This window comes from Artemia franciscana, chromosome 11 (genome assembly GCF_032884065.1).
Source record: "Artemia franciscana chromosome 11, ASM3288406v1, whole genome shotgun sequence".
NCBI classification, from domain to species: domain Eukaryota; kingdom Metazoa; phylum Arthropoda; class Branchiopoda; order Anostraca; family Artemiidae; genus Artemia; species Artemia franciscana.
In genome coordinates, this window is record NC_088873.1 from 16,271,313 (window position 1) to 16,285,229 (window position 13,917).

The following is a 13,917-nucleotide window of genomic DNA, read 5'->3' on the forward strand; positions in this document are numbered from 1 at the left end:
CGTGGTCGAGGCAAAGACGTTAGTAGTCAAGAGGCGTCGTTAATACGAAGCAGTAAATACAATACGCTTCAGCCGTCGCATGACTTTAGTTCCAGGCCAACCTTGAAGGATTGAATTGAAACATTGGTTTCAATTCGTTTTAAGAAAAAACATCATTTTTTTCGTAAGAGATAGGCTAACATGAACTTTTGATTTATCTTGGATTTCACTTAGTGTTTGTACTACTTTATCCCTGATATCTTTCACGTAAACAGATAAAACAAACATAAGATAATTCATTGCTATAAATGTCTCGAACAAATAAAAAGTTCGTAAAGCTAGTCAAAATGAAAGCGGTTGTGTTACTTTGTCTTGTTGCTTTTGCCTATGCAGGGGTAAGATTCATTGATTTTTTATTTCTTCCTTTCCTTAGGCTCTAAAATTTCCTCCGTTCTATTGAATAACTGTGAAGATCATGTTGCCTTTCCATCAATCATACAGTTTGTGGTAACGAACTGCAAGTATGGAGCGACTCGGTCAAATAGAAACCAAAAGCTCTAGAGAAAATGTCGATAACAACTAATGCATTAAAGCATCAATTAATGCATCAATTGACTTTCTAGGCTGATTTCAAGTATATATAAGCCATGAAGTTAAATGTAACTCATCAAAAGCTACGAACCCCAAAAAAAATGCTTGATTTTCGAAAAAGGGAAGAATGGCCCCAAAAAGTCAAGCGAATAAGTGATATCCATGAAAACCATACCATAATTTTTACTACATAATAGAAGCCGTCTATAGAGGTTTTAAGCTGATATCTACAAAAATGTGGAATTTTATATTTTTTGGCCAGAAGAAAATCATGCACGCGTACTTATTTGTTTTTTTCCAAGATTGATTATATCGAACCAATGCTCCTACAAGATCGGGATGGGAATCATCCGTACGGAAATTAAAAGTTCTTGTGCCTTTTTAAATTGACCGAAAGGATTGAAGTGCAACTAGTCCCCCTTCCGCACCCCCTTTTCTCCCGAATGTATTCGGTCCAAATTTTGCAGAAAGGGCTGTAAGTTACAAAATTTGTCTGTTTACAAATGGTATTCGTTATTGGGAAATATACGGAAACTTTTTGGCTGGGATTTTCTGCTGGGGGAGAGGGATTTCCCACGGGAAGAATTTTCTGTGGCAGAGAGGCTTCCGGAGTGGAAACATTTACTTAATTCCAGAGATGGATATTTTAGACAGGAGAGGGGACGACAAGGTCTTCCTAGCATGATTTAAATAATGGTCAAAAATCAAATAAAAAAGTTTTTTGTTGAATATAGTGAAAGACTCTCTGGTTTCTCTTGGTTAATGCTTTCTCATTACCAACGTTACTGCCTCTCCGCAAAACCACACCGCAAATTTTCATTTTTGAAAACATTATTTTAAATTTGTCACACAAATTTGTGTGACAAATTAAATTTGTCTCACAAACCCTTTTCTCCTCAAAGGCATCTGCTCAAAACATTTAAATAACCATTTAAGCCAATATAGTTGAAAGGTCTTTTAACTGTGCCGTTGGAGATGAGATTGATCCCAATAGTTCCTGAGGAAAGGGCTGTAAGTCAAATAATTTGCCCATTGTTCACATGTAGTATTTGCTATTGGGAAAATATATATATATATATATATATATATATATATATATATATATATATATATATATATATATATATATATATATATATATATATATATATATATATATATATATATATATATATATATATTTATATATATATAGATATATATATATTGGGAGAAAATTGGGGGGATTTTTTGCTGGAGAAAAGTTTCCAGGGGAATGGAAAAGGATTTGCTGACATGCTTTCACAAACACTTAGAAATTAAATTAAAACAAGAGCTAAGAGCTCATATGGCACTTCTGACGAGGTCGGAAGAGCCGAGAGCTCATATGGTACGAGGTCGGAAGAGCCAAGAGCTCATTTGGACGAGGTCGGAAGAGCCAAGAGCCAAGAGCTCATTTGGCACTTGTGAGAAGGTCAGAACCTAAAGTTAAACTTTATAGCACAAGATCCTTCTAAATATTAAATTTCATTAAGATCTGGTCACCCTTTCGTAAGTTACAAATACCTCAATTTTCAAAATTACCTCCCCCCTCCCAATTCCACCAAAGAGAGCAGATCCGGTCCAGTTATGTCAGTCACGTATCTTAGACAGGTTTCTATTCTTCCCATCCAGTTTCATCCTGATCTCACCACTTTAAGTATTTTCTAAGATTTCCGGTCCCCCCAACTGCCCCCCCCCAATTACGTTTGATCCGGTTGAGATTTAAAATAAGATATCAGAGTTACGAGGTCCTTCTAAATATGAAGTTTCATGAAGATCCGATCACTCCTTCGTAAGTTAAAAATACGTTATTTTTCTTATTTTTCAGAATTACCCCCCCCCCCCCGCAATTGAGCGGATCCGTTCCAATTATGTAAATTACGTATGCAAGACTTTTGCTTATTTTTCCAACCAAGTTTCATCCCAATCCTTCCAATCTAAGGGTTTCCCATCATTTTAGGTCTCCCCACCCCAAACTTCCCCCAATGTCACCAGATCCGGTCAGGATTTAAAATAAGAGCTTTGAGCCACGATATCCTTCTAAAAATCAAATTTCATGGAGATCCAATCACCCATTCGTAAGTTAAAAATACCTCATTTTTTCTAATTTTTCAGAATTAACCCCCCCCCCCCAACTACCCAAAAGAGAGCGGATCCGTTCCGTTTATGTCAATCATCTATCTAGGACTTGTGTTTATTTTTCCCACCATGTTTCATCCCGATCCCTCCACTCTAAGTGTTTTCCAAGTTTTAGGTTTCCCCCTCCCAACTCCCCGCCCCCATCACCAGATCCGGTCGGGATTTAAAATAAGAGCTCTAAGACACGATATCCTTCTAAACATCAAATTTTATTGAGATCCGATCACCCGTTCGTAAGTTGAAAATACCTCATTTTTCTAATTTTTAAGACTTACTCCCCCCCTCCCAACTACCCCAAAGAGAGCAAATAAGTTCCGATTATGTCAATCATGTATCTGGGACTTGCGCTTATTTTTCCCATCAAGTTTCATCCCGATCCCTATACTCTAAGTGTTTTCCAAGATTTTAGGTTTCCCCCCTCCAACTCCCCCCAATGTCATCAGACCCAGTCGGGATTTAAAATAAGAGCTCTGAGACACAATATCATTCCAAACATCAAATTTCTTTAAGATCCAATCACCCGCTCATAAGTTAAAAATACTTCATTTTTTCTATTTTTCCGAATTAACCGGCCCCTTCTCCCCCCCCCCCAGATGGTCAAATCGGGAAAACGACTATTTCTAATTTAATCTGGTCCGGTCCCTGATACGCTTGCCAAATTTCATCGTCCTAGCTTACCTGGAAGTGCCTAAAGTAGCAAAACCGGGACTTTAGGTTTTCCCCCTCCAACTCCCCCCAATGTCATCAGATCCGGTCGGGATTAAAAATAAGAGCTCTAAGACACAATATCATTCCAAACATCAAATTTCATTAAGATCCAAATACCCGCTGATAAGTTAAAAATACTTCATTTTTTCTATTTTTTGCGAATTAACCGGGCCCCCACTCCCCCCCAGATGGTCAAATCGGGAAAACGACTATTTCTAATTTAATCTGGTCCGGTCCCTGACGCTTGCCAAATTTCATCGTCCTAGCTTACCTGGAAGTGCCTAAAGTAGCAAAACCGGGACCGACAGACCGACAGACAGACCGACAGACCGACAGACAGACCGACAGAATTGGCGACTGCTATATGTCACTTGGTTAATACCAAGTGCCATAAAAACACCATTTTTTCGCTTAAAGTAAGGAGCAACATTAAAACTTAAAACAAGAAGAAATTAATCAGCAAATGAGGGGGGATGCTGCCATTCGTCAATCCTCCCTTTTTAAGGTAGAGTTTTACTTTTTGTCTTAATTGTTTGAGAGACTGCTCTAAAAAAAAGACTGCTGAAATTTAATGAGATGTATTTCTAGAAAAAAATAATATTCTAGCGTAAAGACCGAGGGTTGAAGAAGGGACAGACTCCCCCCTATTTTGGTAGTTTTAGCTTGAACCCAAGCCCCCCTCACTTACTTTGAAGTGAGTGTTATCTGCTCAGGTAGCTGGGGAGTATCACGAAGAGAACTATATTTGCTTATGTCGCCTAGTTTTGCGAAAATCACCATTTTCTGTGCCAGAATAAGAATATCTTTGGCTTGCTGGAAAAATATATAGTAGCTATATTTTAATTCTATGTTTAGTTGATATTTTGCTAGGTTAGTTTAGTTTAGCTCACGTGTTTAATATAATGCGCTCTGGACGGCTCCCCTTCCATAATATAAATATATATATATATATATATATATATATATATATATATATATATATATATATATATATATATATATATATATATATATATATATATATATATATATATATATATATATATATATATATATATATATATATATATATATATATATATATATATATATCCTTCATCCGCAGATCGTGGCCTAGCCATCTCAGCCTTTTTTTCATTATAGCCCTCAAAAGCGGGTTTAAACCTTATTTTTCGTGTAGCCTACTGTTTGAAATACGGTCAGTCAGCCGGGTACCCAGAACAATGTCTAGGCAATTTCTCTGGAAAGCATCCAGTAAATTTTTATCTGCTTCTCGGAGCGCCCATGCTTTAGAGCCATATTTAACCACTGTCATCACTGTAGCTTCCAATATTCTAATCTTGGTTTGCAGACTTATCTTTCTATTCTTCCAAACTTTTTTGAACTGTGAAAAAACACCCTGATCCTTAGCTATTCTACTTTTAACATTATCACTGCACCCACCGTCTTTACTAATAATACTACCAAGGTTAGTGAAGCTGATCAATCTTTTCGTTATCCAACGTCACCTTTTCATCTTCACTTATTCCTAGCCTTAGTGACTTAGTCTTCTTCACATTAATTTTCAAACCTATTCTAGCACCCTGAACTCGCAAAACCCTTTAAAAATTCATTCATTTTGCTCACACTTTCATCTAATATGCTTAAATCATCAGTATAATCTAAGTCCAGGAGTGTTTTTCCTCCCCATTTGATTCCGTGGTCTACAATTGCCTTTCCTCTACTCTTTAAGACGAAGTCCATCAAAATATCCATATAAAGGGGATAGAACACAACCCTGCTTAACTACTGATTTAATACAAAACCAATTGTTAACCTCATTTCCTACCTTAACCACAGCAGTATTATTCTCGTGTATAGCACAAATCACTTTAATGTATTTTTCTGGTACCAAACAGTTCGTGATACCGAACCGTAGTAAGGAGCGACCCGGCTCAATAGTAACCAAAACTCTAAAAATTGGAATTTTGATATCAATAGCTACATCAAAAGAATCGCATTTTAATTTTGATTTTAAATATAAAATAGGGAAGAACAACCCCGAAAAGTCATAGAATAAAAGTCCTAACGAACATCACACCACCAGATTCAGCGTATCAGAGAACTCTATTGTAGAAGTTTCAAGCTCCTATCTAAAAAAATGCGAAATTTTGTATTTTTTGCCAGAAGGCAGATCATAGACGCGTGTTTATTTGTTTTGTTTCCCGGGGGTGATCGTATCGACCCAGTGGTCCGATAATCTTGCGAGGGGGCTCATTCTAACGGAAATTGAAAAGTTCTAGTGCCCTTTTTAAGTGACCAAAAAAATTGGAGGGCACCTAGGCCCCCTCCCGCGGTAATTATTTTCCCAAAGTCACCAGATGAAAATTCTGAGATATACATTTTATTCAGCGTAGTCAAAAAACCTTATAACTCTGTCTTTGGGGACGACTTACTCCCCCACAGTCCCTGTGGGAGGGGCCACAAGTTCAAAACTTTGACCAGTGCTTACATATAGTAATGGTATTTGGAAGTGTACAAACGTTTTCAGGAGAATTTTTAGGTTGGGGGAGGATTTGAGAAGAGGGGAATATGCTGGGGGAACTTTCCTTGGAGGAATTAGTCATGGGGGAAGAAAATTTTCATAAAGGGAGCGCAGGATTATCTAGCATTATTTAAAAATATAATAAGAAAGAAAATAAATATGAAAAAGTTTTTCAACTGAAACTAAGGAGAAGCATTAAAATTTAAAACGAACAGAAATTATTACACATATGATGGGCTCACTTCCTCATAATACCTCGTTCTTTTTAAAGCTAAAGTATTTTTAGTAACTTCAACTATTTATTCTACAGCTTTTGTGATTCAGGGGTCATTCTTAAGAAATTGGAACAAAATTTAAGCTTTAGTGTAAAGAGCGAAGTTCTGACGAGGGGTGAACCCCTTTGTATACATAATAAAAACATGAGAATACAGAAGTTCGCTACGTAAGCTAATTTGTAAGTTACCTATATATTTTACTAATAAAAACATTCGTAAAAATTATAAGTTCTAGTTCCTTTTTTAAGTAACCGAAAATCGGAGGGTAACTAGGCCTCCTCCCCCGCTCCTTTTTTCTCAAAATGATTCGATCAAAAACTATGAGAAAGTCATTTAGCAAAAAAAAATATGCAAATTTCGTTTTAGTTATTCATCTGCGGAGAGTCAAAATTAAAACATGCATTGATTCAAAAACGTTCAGAAATAAATAAAAAAACAAGTTTTTTTAATGGAAAGTAAGGAGCGACGTTAAAACTTAAAACGAACAGAAATTACTTCTTATATGAAAGGAGATGCTTCCTCATCAACGCCCCGCTCTTTACGCTAAAGTTTTTTACTGTTTTAAAAAGTAGAGTTAAAAAAAAGGTGTCAAACATTTTTTACTGTTTTAAAAAGTAGAGTTAAGAGAAAGAGTCAAACTTTAGCGTAAAGAGCGGGGTGTTGATGAGGAAGCATCTCCTTTCATACGAAGTAATTTCTGTTCATTTTAAGTTTAATGTTGCTCCTTACTTTCCGTTGAAAAACATGTTTTTTTATTTAATTCCATATAAGGATAAGACCTTTGCTAACGCTCTTCTTTCAACAGAATCGAAAGCTCTCTCATAATCTGTAAAACTAAGGACCAAAGTTGTTAGACAACTCAGGCACTTCTCAATTATTAACCTTAGAGTGGAAATTTGGTCGACATGTCCTCTACCTTTTCTAAAACCGCACTGTTCTTCACTTAAAACTTTGTCTGCAGCATCTCTTATTTTAAAAAGTATCATGTTACTCAGTAATTTGCTACCGACAGAGACCAGACAAATGCTTCGGTAATTACGACACTCACTCTTGTCACCTTTCTTATGCAGTGGTTTAATTAAGGTTTTTCTATAATCATTAGGTACTTTCCCTTTTTTAAAAACCATGTTCATAATCTTCAGTAGCTTATTCCTAACCTCAGAGCCACCATATTTAATAAACTCATTTATCACACTATCAGCACCAGGAGCCTTATTATTTTTTATTCCTTTTAGTACTGTCGCTAATTCATCCTCACTAAACAAATCTTCCTTCACATGCAAGGTATCACCAACTTTTTCGTTTTCATCTCTTTTCCTGCAACTATATCTCGGTTTAGTACATTCTCAAAATGTTCCACCCTTCTTTCTTTAACTTTTTCCTTATCACTAATTGTAACCCAATTTCTCTCTTTAGCTGGGACTAGTCCGGATTGACTATTCCCTTTCAGTTTATTAACTATTATGCCGTCTAGCCTTCCAGATCCTCAGCAATTTTATCCGTAGCCTCCACTTCACATCTCCTTAGTCCATATTTTAATGCTTTCTCCACTTTCTTTACATTCCTTTTGTTTTCATACAAACTATCACTCAGATAATTCTTGTACAAACCCCTTCCACTCTCTATTAAACCTAAAACTTCTTCACTAATATTCCTCGTTGCAGGCTTAGCACTCTTCCCTAAGACACCATCAGCAACTTCACAAATTGTTTTTCCAAAATTATTCCATCCACCTTCCACATTGTCAAATTTTAAACTCTCAAGTTTAGTATTCAACTGTTCCTGGAAGTTTTTTCTCAAATTTTCATCCTGGAGTCTACTAACATCTGAACTTTCTGGGAGGTAGTTACCCTTCCGAAATTTCAGCTTTAAATTAACCTCAGACGCCACTAGATGGTGATCTTTACTTTTAACATCAATAACAGCACTCCTATACACCCTAGTATCTTGTATTGATCCTGCTGGTCTTCGGTTTACAATAACAAAATCAATAAGGTTTGCTTTCTTACCTTCACGTGAATACCATGTCAACTTATGGACCATTTTGTGACCAAAGACCATATTGGTTATAACTAGGTTTTTATACCTACAAAATTGTAAAAGTCTAAAACCATTACTGTTTTCTTTTCCTTTCCTACACCACATTTACCTAGGCTAGGATACCATCTATCCCTATTTCTACCAGTCTGAGCATTAAAATCTCTTGGTAAAAACCCCATATTTTTACTTGGTACCCTGTCTATTTGCTTCTGTAACTATTGGTAAAATTCATCTGAATCACTAGTATCTCCATCAGTTGGTTCAACAGGGGCATATACCACTATAACTGATACCCTGAACTTATTAGTCATAAAATGAGCAATTAGTATTCTATTATTAATACCTTCCCAGGCTAAACAAGACTTAGCAGCTTCCTTATTCATCATGAATCCTACTCTCTGTCTATATACCCCATCCTTCCTGTCTGAGTAAACAAATTCTATTTCACCTTATTTCATGCTTCCTACCCCTGGGATATGAGTTTCTGAAACTCCTAATAAATCCATTTCATACCGTCTGAATTCGTCAGTCAAAATATAGATGCAATAGTCATTTTTAATCGTCGTAACATTCCAAGTTCCAATTTTCATGTTCTTTAAATCTTCGAAATTATTTTGGCCTCACGAAAAGCAATGATCCCGGATACCAGTGTAGGACGAGGACCAGCACATCTTCTTAAGTCTACACCAAAGTGCTTAAGCCGGCTTAGAACCGGACAGTAAGAAGTCCCTGGGACCTCCAGTAAGTTGGAGGCTTTCTGCAATCCTGGGCCCATCTTGGTCACAACATGGTTTAGAAAAAATGAATTTTGACTTTTTTTTTCTGCTCTACATAATCTTTATTAACCAATTAGCACATAAAGTAGAAAAATCTTATAAAAGCTGCGGATAAAAAGTTTTGGATTAATTAGAAAATTCTTACCTAATCCATAAGGATGCTGGTGCCTTGTATATCACATCTCTCTCACAGCTGTTTTGTATGCAATAACTTGAATACCGTGAGTTATCCCTGTAGAAAAATGCGTCTTTTCTATGTCTCTTATTTGGATATTTCTGATCCTTTTCAGTCATAGCAAACCTTCTCTTACGAGATCTTCCTTGTACTCACGATTGTTCTTGAAATGAAGATGTCTTTTGTTTGTATTGTTTCTTGTTATATTGGTCACTCTCTTCGGCTGCAAGCACTGATGAGCCTGCCCTCAATGAATTTCTCTCCATTTCATTCAAGATTCTTCTTATTTCTTTCAGTTTCTCCTCCTCAATTTCAGTATCCATAATTTCTAAATTTACTGCATTGTTTTCATATGAATTGCTGAAGTTATGGGAATGGCCTTTACAAATAGGACAGTCACAACAAAAATATATTTTTAATTAAGAACATTGATCCATGTCAATATCTATTATGTTTATGTTGTTGCTTGATGTGAAATAGTTTCACAACTAGAAAGTTGTGTCGAATTCATTTCATTATATGGATGACTAGCATAACTCTTACCCATTTCCACCAATCAATGCAAAGATATTTTATGAAGTATGATCTTTGGCTGTTGTATAAGTGCCATTATACGGCATTCACCTTATTTTAAGGTTGTAACCGCCTTACCATCTAGTAACAGGCGCTATTTAAATTATGGTTGCAATTAAAAACTTGTGGTTAACATTACTACAGTTGCAACAGCCCAGTATATATTTTATGTTCGAAAAAGCCTTATGAACTGGTGCGTAGCAACAATACAGCTCAAATTATTAGAAATTAATTTAGCCATCAAAATATATGGCTAATAAAAGTCAGTGTGGTTCAAACTAGCAATTAGGTTCAAATATTACCATTAGAACATTCTTTGTAAGTCTATAATTTTTTACCTTTTTTGTGTGGCATACTTTTATTTATTTAGGTTATTTCAGAATAAAATGTAATAGCTTAGTAGTATTTGTAGAATAATAATCGTTGGTACTTGTGGCCTTTCTTCGAACTAACTAGTAATTGTTAACTCTAATTAACTAGTACTAGTGTTAGTTCAAACTTACTAATTAACTTACTTGATTTAGAAGGGAATTACCGAAATCCGAAAGAACATTTAGCTGCAGGAAATGATCTATCATAGCGTCGTGAGTTCAGGCCAAAGGCTCCCAAAGACAAAAAGGGAGGGACAATGTGCAGGAAAATGAATGTACAAGCCACCATGTTTAATAAGAATAAAGACAAATCATGTATTTAGAATTGTCTATGCTCAGCAAAATTATTTAATGTTTATGTTCCGTGTCCAAGCATGTCCAAAACCACCTTTTGAATTACGTTCTTGAAATTGGATTTGCAATTTTATAAAATTGGAAATAATCAGAGATCTTCACTAACTGGAAAAATTGTCGATTAGTTTGCCAAGGACTTAAATGTCCCCTGGACTATCGTAGGTCTGCTGATAGGCTACCTGAAAACCGCTACTTTCTGCTCTTTTTTTTTCTCTTGTTGCAAAGCCTGTAATGAAGTTATGAAGTTTTTATACAGCATGTGTAGCCTTGATAATAATTAAGCAAACTAATTATAAAATGTTGATAAGTTTTTTTTTTGTCAGTTAAAACTCGAATATTAACGACTGTTGAATCTAAAGAAAACTAGTTCTTCCAAAGAAAGCCGTACTCTCTTATTCTTTTGGAGTCATTTGTTAATTCGTTTGTCAGGTATTATGCTGATTTTTTATCTGTGTAATTTTCAAGTGACGAAGAATGGAATATCAAGCCATACATAAATTGAGCGAGACTCTACATCCAATTAAAACATGTACATATGTTAGTATCACTTAAATTTCACCGTTTCTCAGCATAGAGCACAACAGATCCATTATGAACCCTTATTATTTAGCTCTCAAATGCAAATTAAGGTAATTAATTTCTCTTTTAAGGTTAGGATCGTACAAAAAGTTAAACAAAGGCTTACATGAGAGGGGACACGGCTTACAGAGGGGAGAGGGAACTGCATTAATCAGTTTGAAACGACACATTGAGCCTAAAATCCAAAGAGGAGGGAACCTATATAATTTGTGTTACCATCAATAGATGATTAATCATGAGTTTGGCACAAGATACTTACTATCCCTGTCTCTCCCCCCGAGAGTAGACAGGGTCGTGGTGTTGGGGTGAAGCAGGGAAAATAACAATGTTACCAGAGCTTGGTCTAACTTTGCAAGGCAAGCAAAGTCTTTATTCTGTAGACCCGATAGACTTTTTAAGGGGTCAGGGGTAAATAAAAAATTGGTGTTTAAATCATTTACTACTCCTACTACTAACAACTCACAGCAGCATCAAGCTGCCTGAGGCCAACACAGCTACACATGCTCCTCTTCCATCCTAATATATTCAAAGACTTCTTCTTTACAGATGGTGTTGAAGAAAAAAATGACCCCCTCCCTGATGCGTGCCTTTTGTCGAAAATGATATCTTGGACTTCAAAATATAGGAAAAAATATTTCAAACTTTATGGTTTTGGGTTTTGCTTAAGTTTTAAAAGAAATTTCTTATTTCATAAAGAGCATTACACAACCCTTTTTATTTTAGGAGACCCCCGAAGAGAAGCAAGTTACATGTTTCGATGGAACCATTTGCCCGTACCGACAAACCTGCTGCCCTAACACTTTTGGAGGATATACATGTTGTGCTTTTGACACGGTAATGCTTGTTTGTTATTATTGTCTGTTTTATTTACCGCATATCGTCTTAAAGTGTGAATAGCAATATGCTGAAAATTCATGGCTCCTAGATTGTTCGTAGAAATTTTCAAGTTTCTTTCTTGAATAGTTAAGCTGCAAAATACTAAACAGACAAATACATTAATAAATACTAGAATTTATATTGAAACCATATATATGGATAATTACGAAAAAATTTACTCAAAATTACTACACATGTTGCGCTTTTGAGACGGTATTGCTTTTTTGTTATCATTGTCTGCTTCATTTACTGCACATTGTTTTAAAGTTTGAATAGCAATTTCCTGAAAGTTCATGGCTCCTAGATTGTTCACAGAAATTTTCAAGTTTCTTGCTTGAATATTTTAGCTGCAAAATGCTGAACGGACAAATGCATAAATAAATACTAGAATTCATATTAAAAGCTTATATATGGATAATAAGAAAGAAATTTACTCAAAAAACTTTGAAAAGAGCACAAGCATCTACTTTAAAAAATAGTTGTTACAAATCAGACTCATGCTATTCTCCCCGGGAGAATGGGGAAATCTCTTGAGCAATAAAATAAAAGTCTCGATGATTATAGCCTACAAATTGTTCAGGGTCGACCAAAGGGGAGGGGGAAACGTCTTTGAAATCCTAGCCAGCAAATATGTCGAGGAAAAAAAGAGGTTTTCAAGGTTTAGGTCTCCCTTTCCACGCAAACCATGGATATGTCGTTTATCGTTTAATCGTGTTTTTGATTATTTAAAGAAGCCTCTTTTTGGTTAATCTTTACGTGCGTGAAGGTTTTTTTTAAACCAATATATTTTTTTGGTGTTTTCTTTAGCTAGGTGCAACTTTTAAATGTAGCTCCCCGCAATAACTACTGCTCATACACTTTACACTATCGCCCTTACAAGTTACAGCTATGCAAGAGATCTTATTTGTTATTCCCTGTCATTATGTGTATTCACTGGTGATCCACTAGGAACGGGGGACCCCCTCCCTCAAGATTTTTCCCCTCAAAACTGAAAGTTTTTTTCATCAATAGACTCAAAAACATCCGAATCAGGTCAGTGCTAACAATCTAATATTTTAGGGAGTCTGCTGTGGAGACCTCGCAACATGTTGTCCATATATGAATTACTGTGGATGTGATGGACTGTGTTATCCTGTCCTTAAGGATGGTGTCCGAACAGATTCGCACCCAATACTGAAGATTGCTGCCCAGCGCCTCGTGTGAATTCCTTTATTTAAACTTTTTCTTTTTTTTGAAAAAAATATATGTATTAGCTAATTTTTCTACTGTTAAATAACTCAGTTAATTACTTTATGGCTAATCAATATTTCCAATAGTATAGCAGCATAAAATTCTAAGGCCACTTCATTTTTAGCAGAGAAGGTGATAATTTTTGGCACTTGTGTGATATACCCTCTACCCCTCAAGTTGTTCATGGGTTGACACACTGTAAACCGGTTTCTTTCGCTATTTGTTTTTTTTTCAACTTAGGTGAGAAAAATCAAAGAGGAATGACAGAATAGATGGGAAATGCATAATTTGGGCTGTAAGTTTGGACACTAGGAGGACAGGGTAAAGCTTTTTGGACAGTGTGGTGTCAGAAAACAATTATTTGATAATATCAGAAAATTGTAGCTAAGATATCTTACTTACAGACCCGCTGTACTTTACCCCACCCCTAACGTGCAAATATAGAGCCCAAATTGTTTCTAAAGTATGATATTTTTATCATGCTTAGGTGAATTTTATTACGATTAACCTAACCTCACTTCTTGAGTGGTAGGAGTATACCATACAAAATACCAAATTTTTATCCTGTATTCGCAGAAAAATGGACACTATACGTTTTTTTTTCATTTTATCGTTCGATACGTTTCACTACTCATCGCAAAGTAACTATAAAAAACGGTTGTAAAACGTGAAATGAATTAATAAAGAAAAGTAATTTTGAATTTTA

General features: G+C 35.6%; 1 protein-coding gene across 1 annotated transcript; it reads left to right on the plus strand.

Annotated features, from left to right (window-relative positions):
* Window positions 1-227: 227 nt before the first annotated feature.
* LOC136032883 (granulin-like) lies at window positions 228-13,240 on the plus strand. The gene is made up of 3 exons (XM_065713315.1): window positions 228-374; window positions 11,829-11,939; window positions 13,041-13,240. The coding sequence occupies exons 1-3, from the start codon at window positions 288-290 to the stop codon at window positions 13,182-13,184; spliced, it is 342 nt and encodes a 113-aa protein (XP_065569387.1). The 5' UTR covers window positions 228-287; the 3' UTR covers window positions 13,185-13,240.
* Window positions 13,241-13,917: the final 677 nt, after the last annotated feature.

Bases quoted from the DNA above. Each gene is read 5' to 3' on its own strand.
- LOC136032883 (XM_065713315.1), top strand. From the start codon at position 288: ATGTCTCGAACAAATAAAAAGTTCGTAAAGCTAGTCAAAATGAAAGCG. The intron at 375-11,828 runs GTAAGATTCATT...TTTTTATTTTAG, and splicing joins TTGCTTTTGCCTATGCAGGG to GAGACCCCCGAAGAGAAGCA. The intron at 11,940-13,040 runs GTAATGCTTGTT...CTAATATTTTAG, and splicing joins CATGTTGTGCTTTTGACACG to GGAGTCTGCTGTGGAGACCT.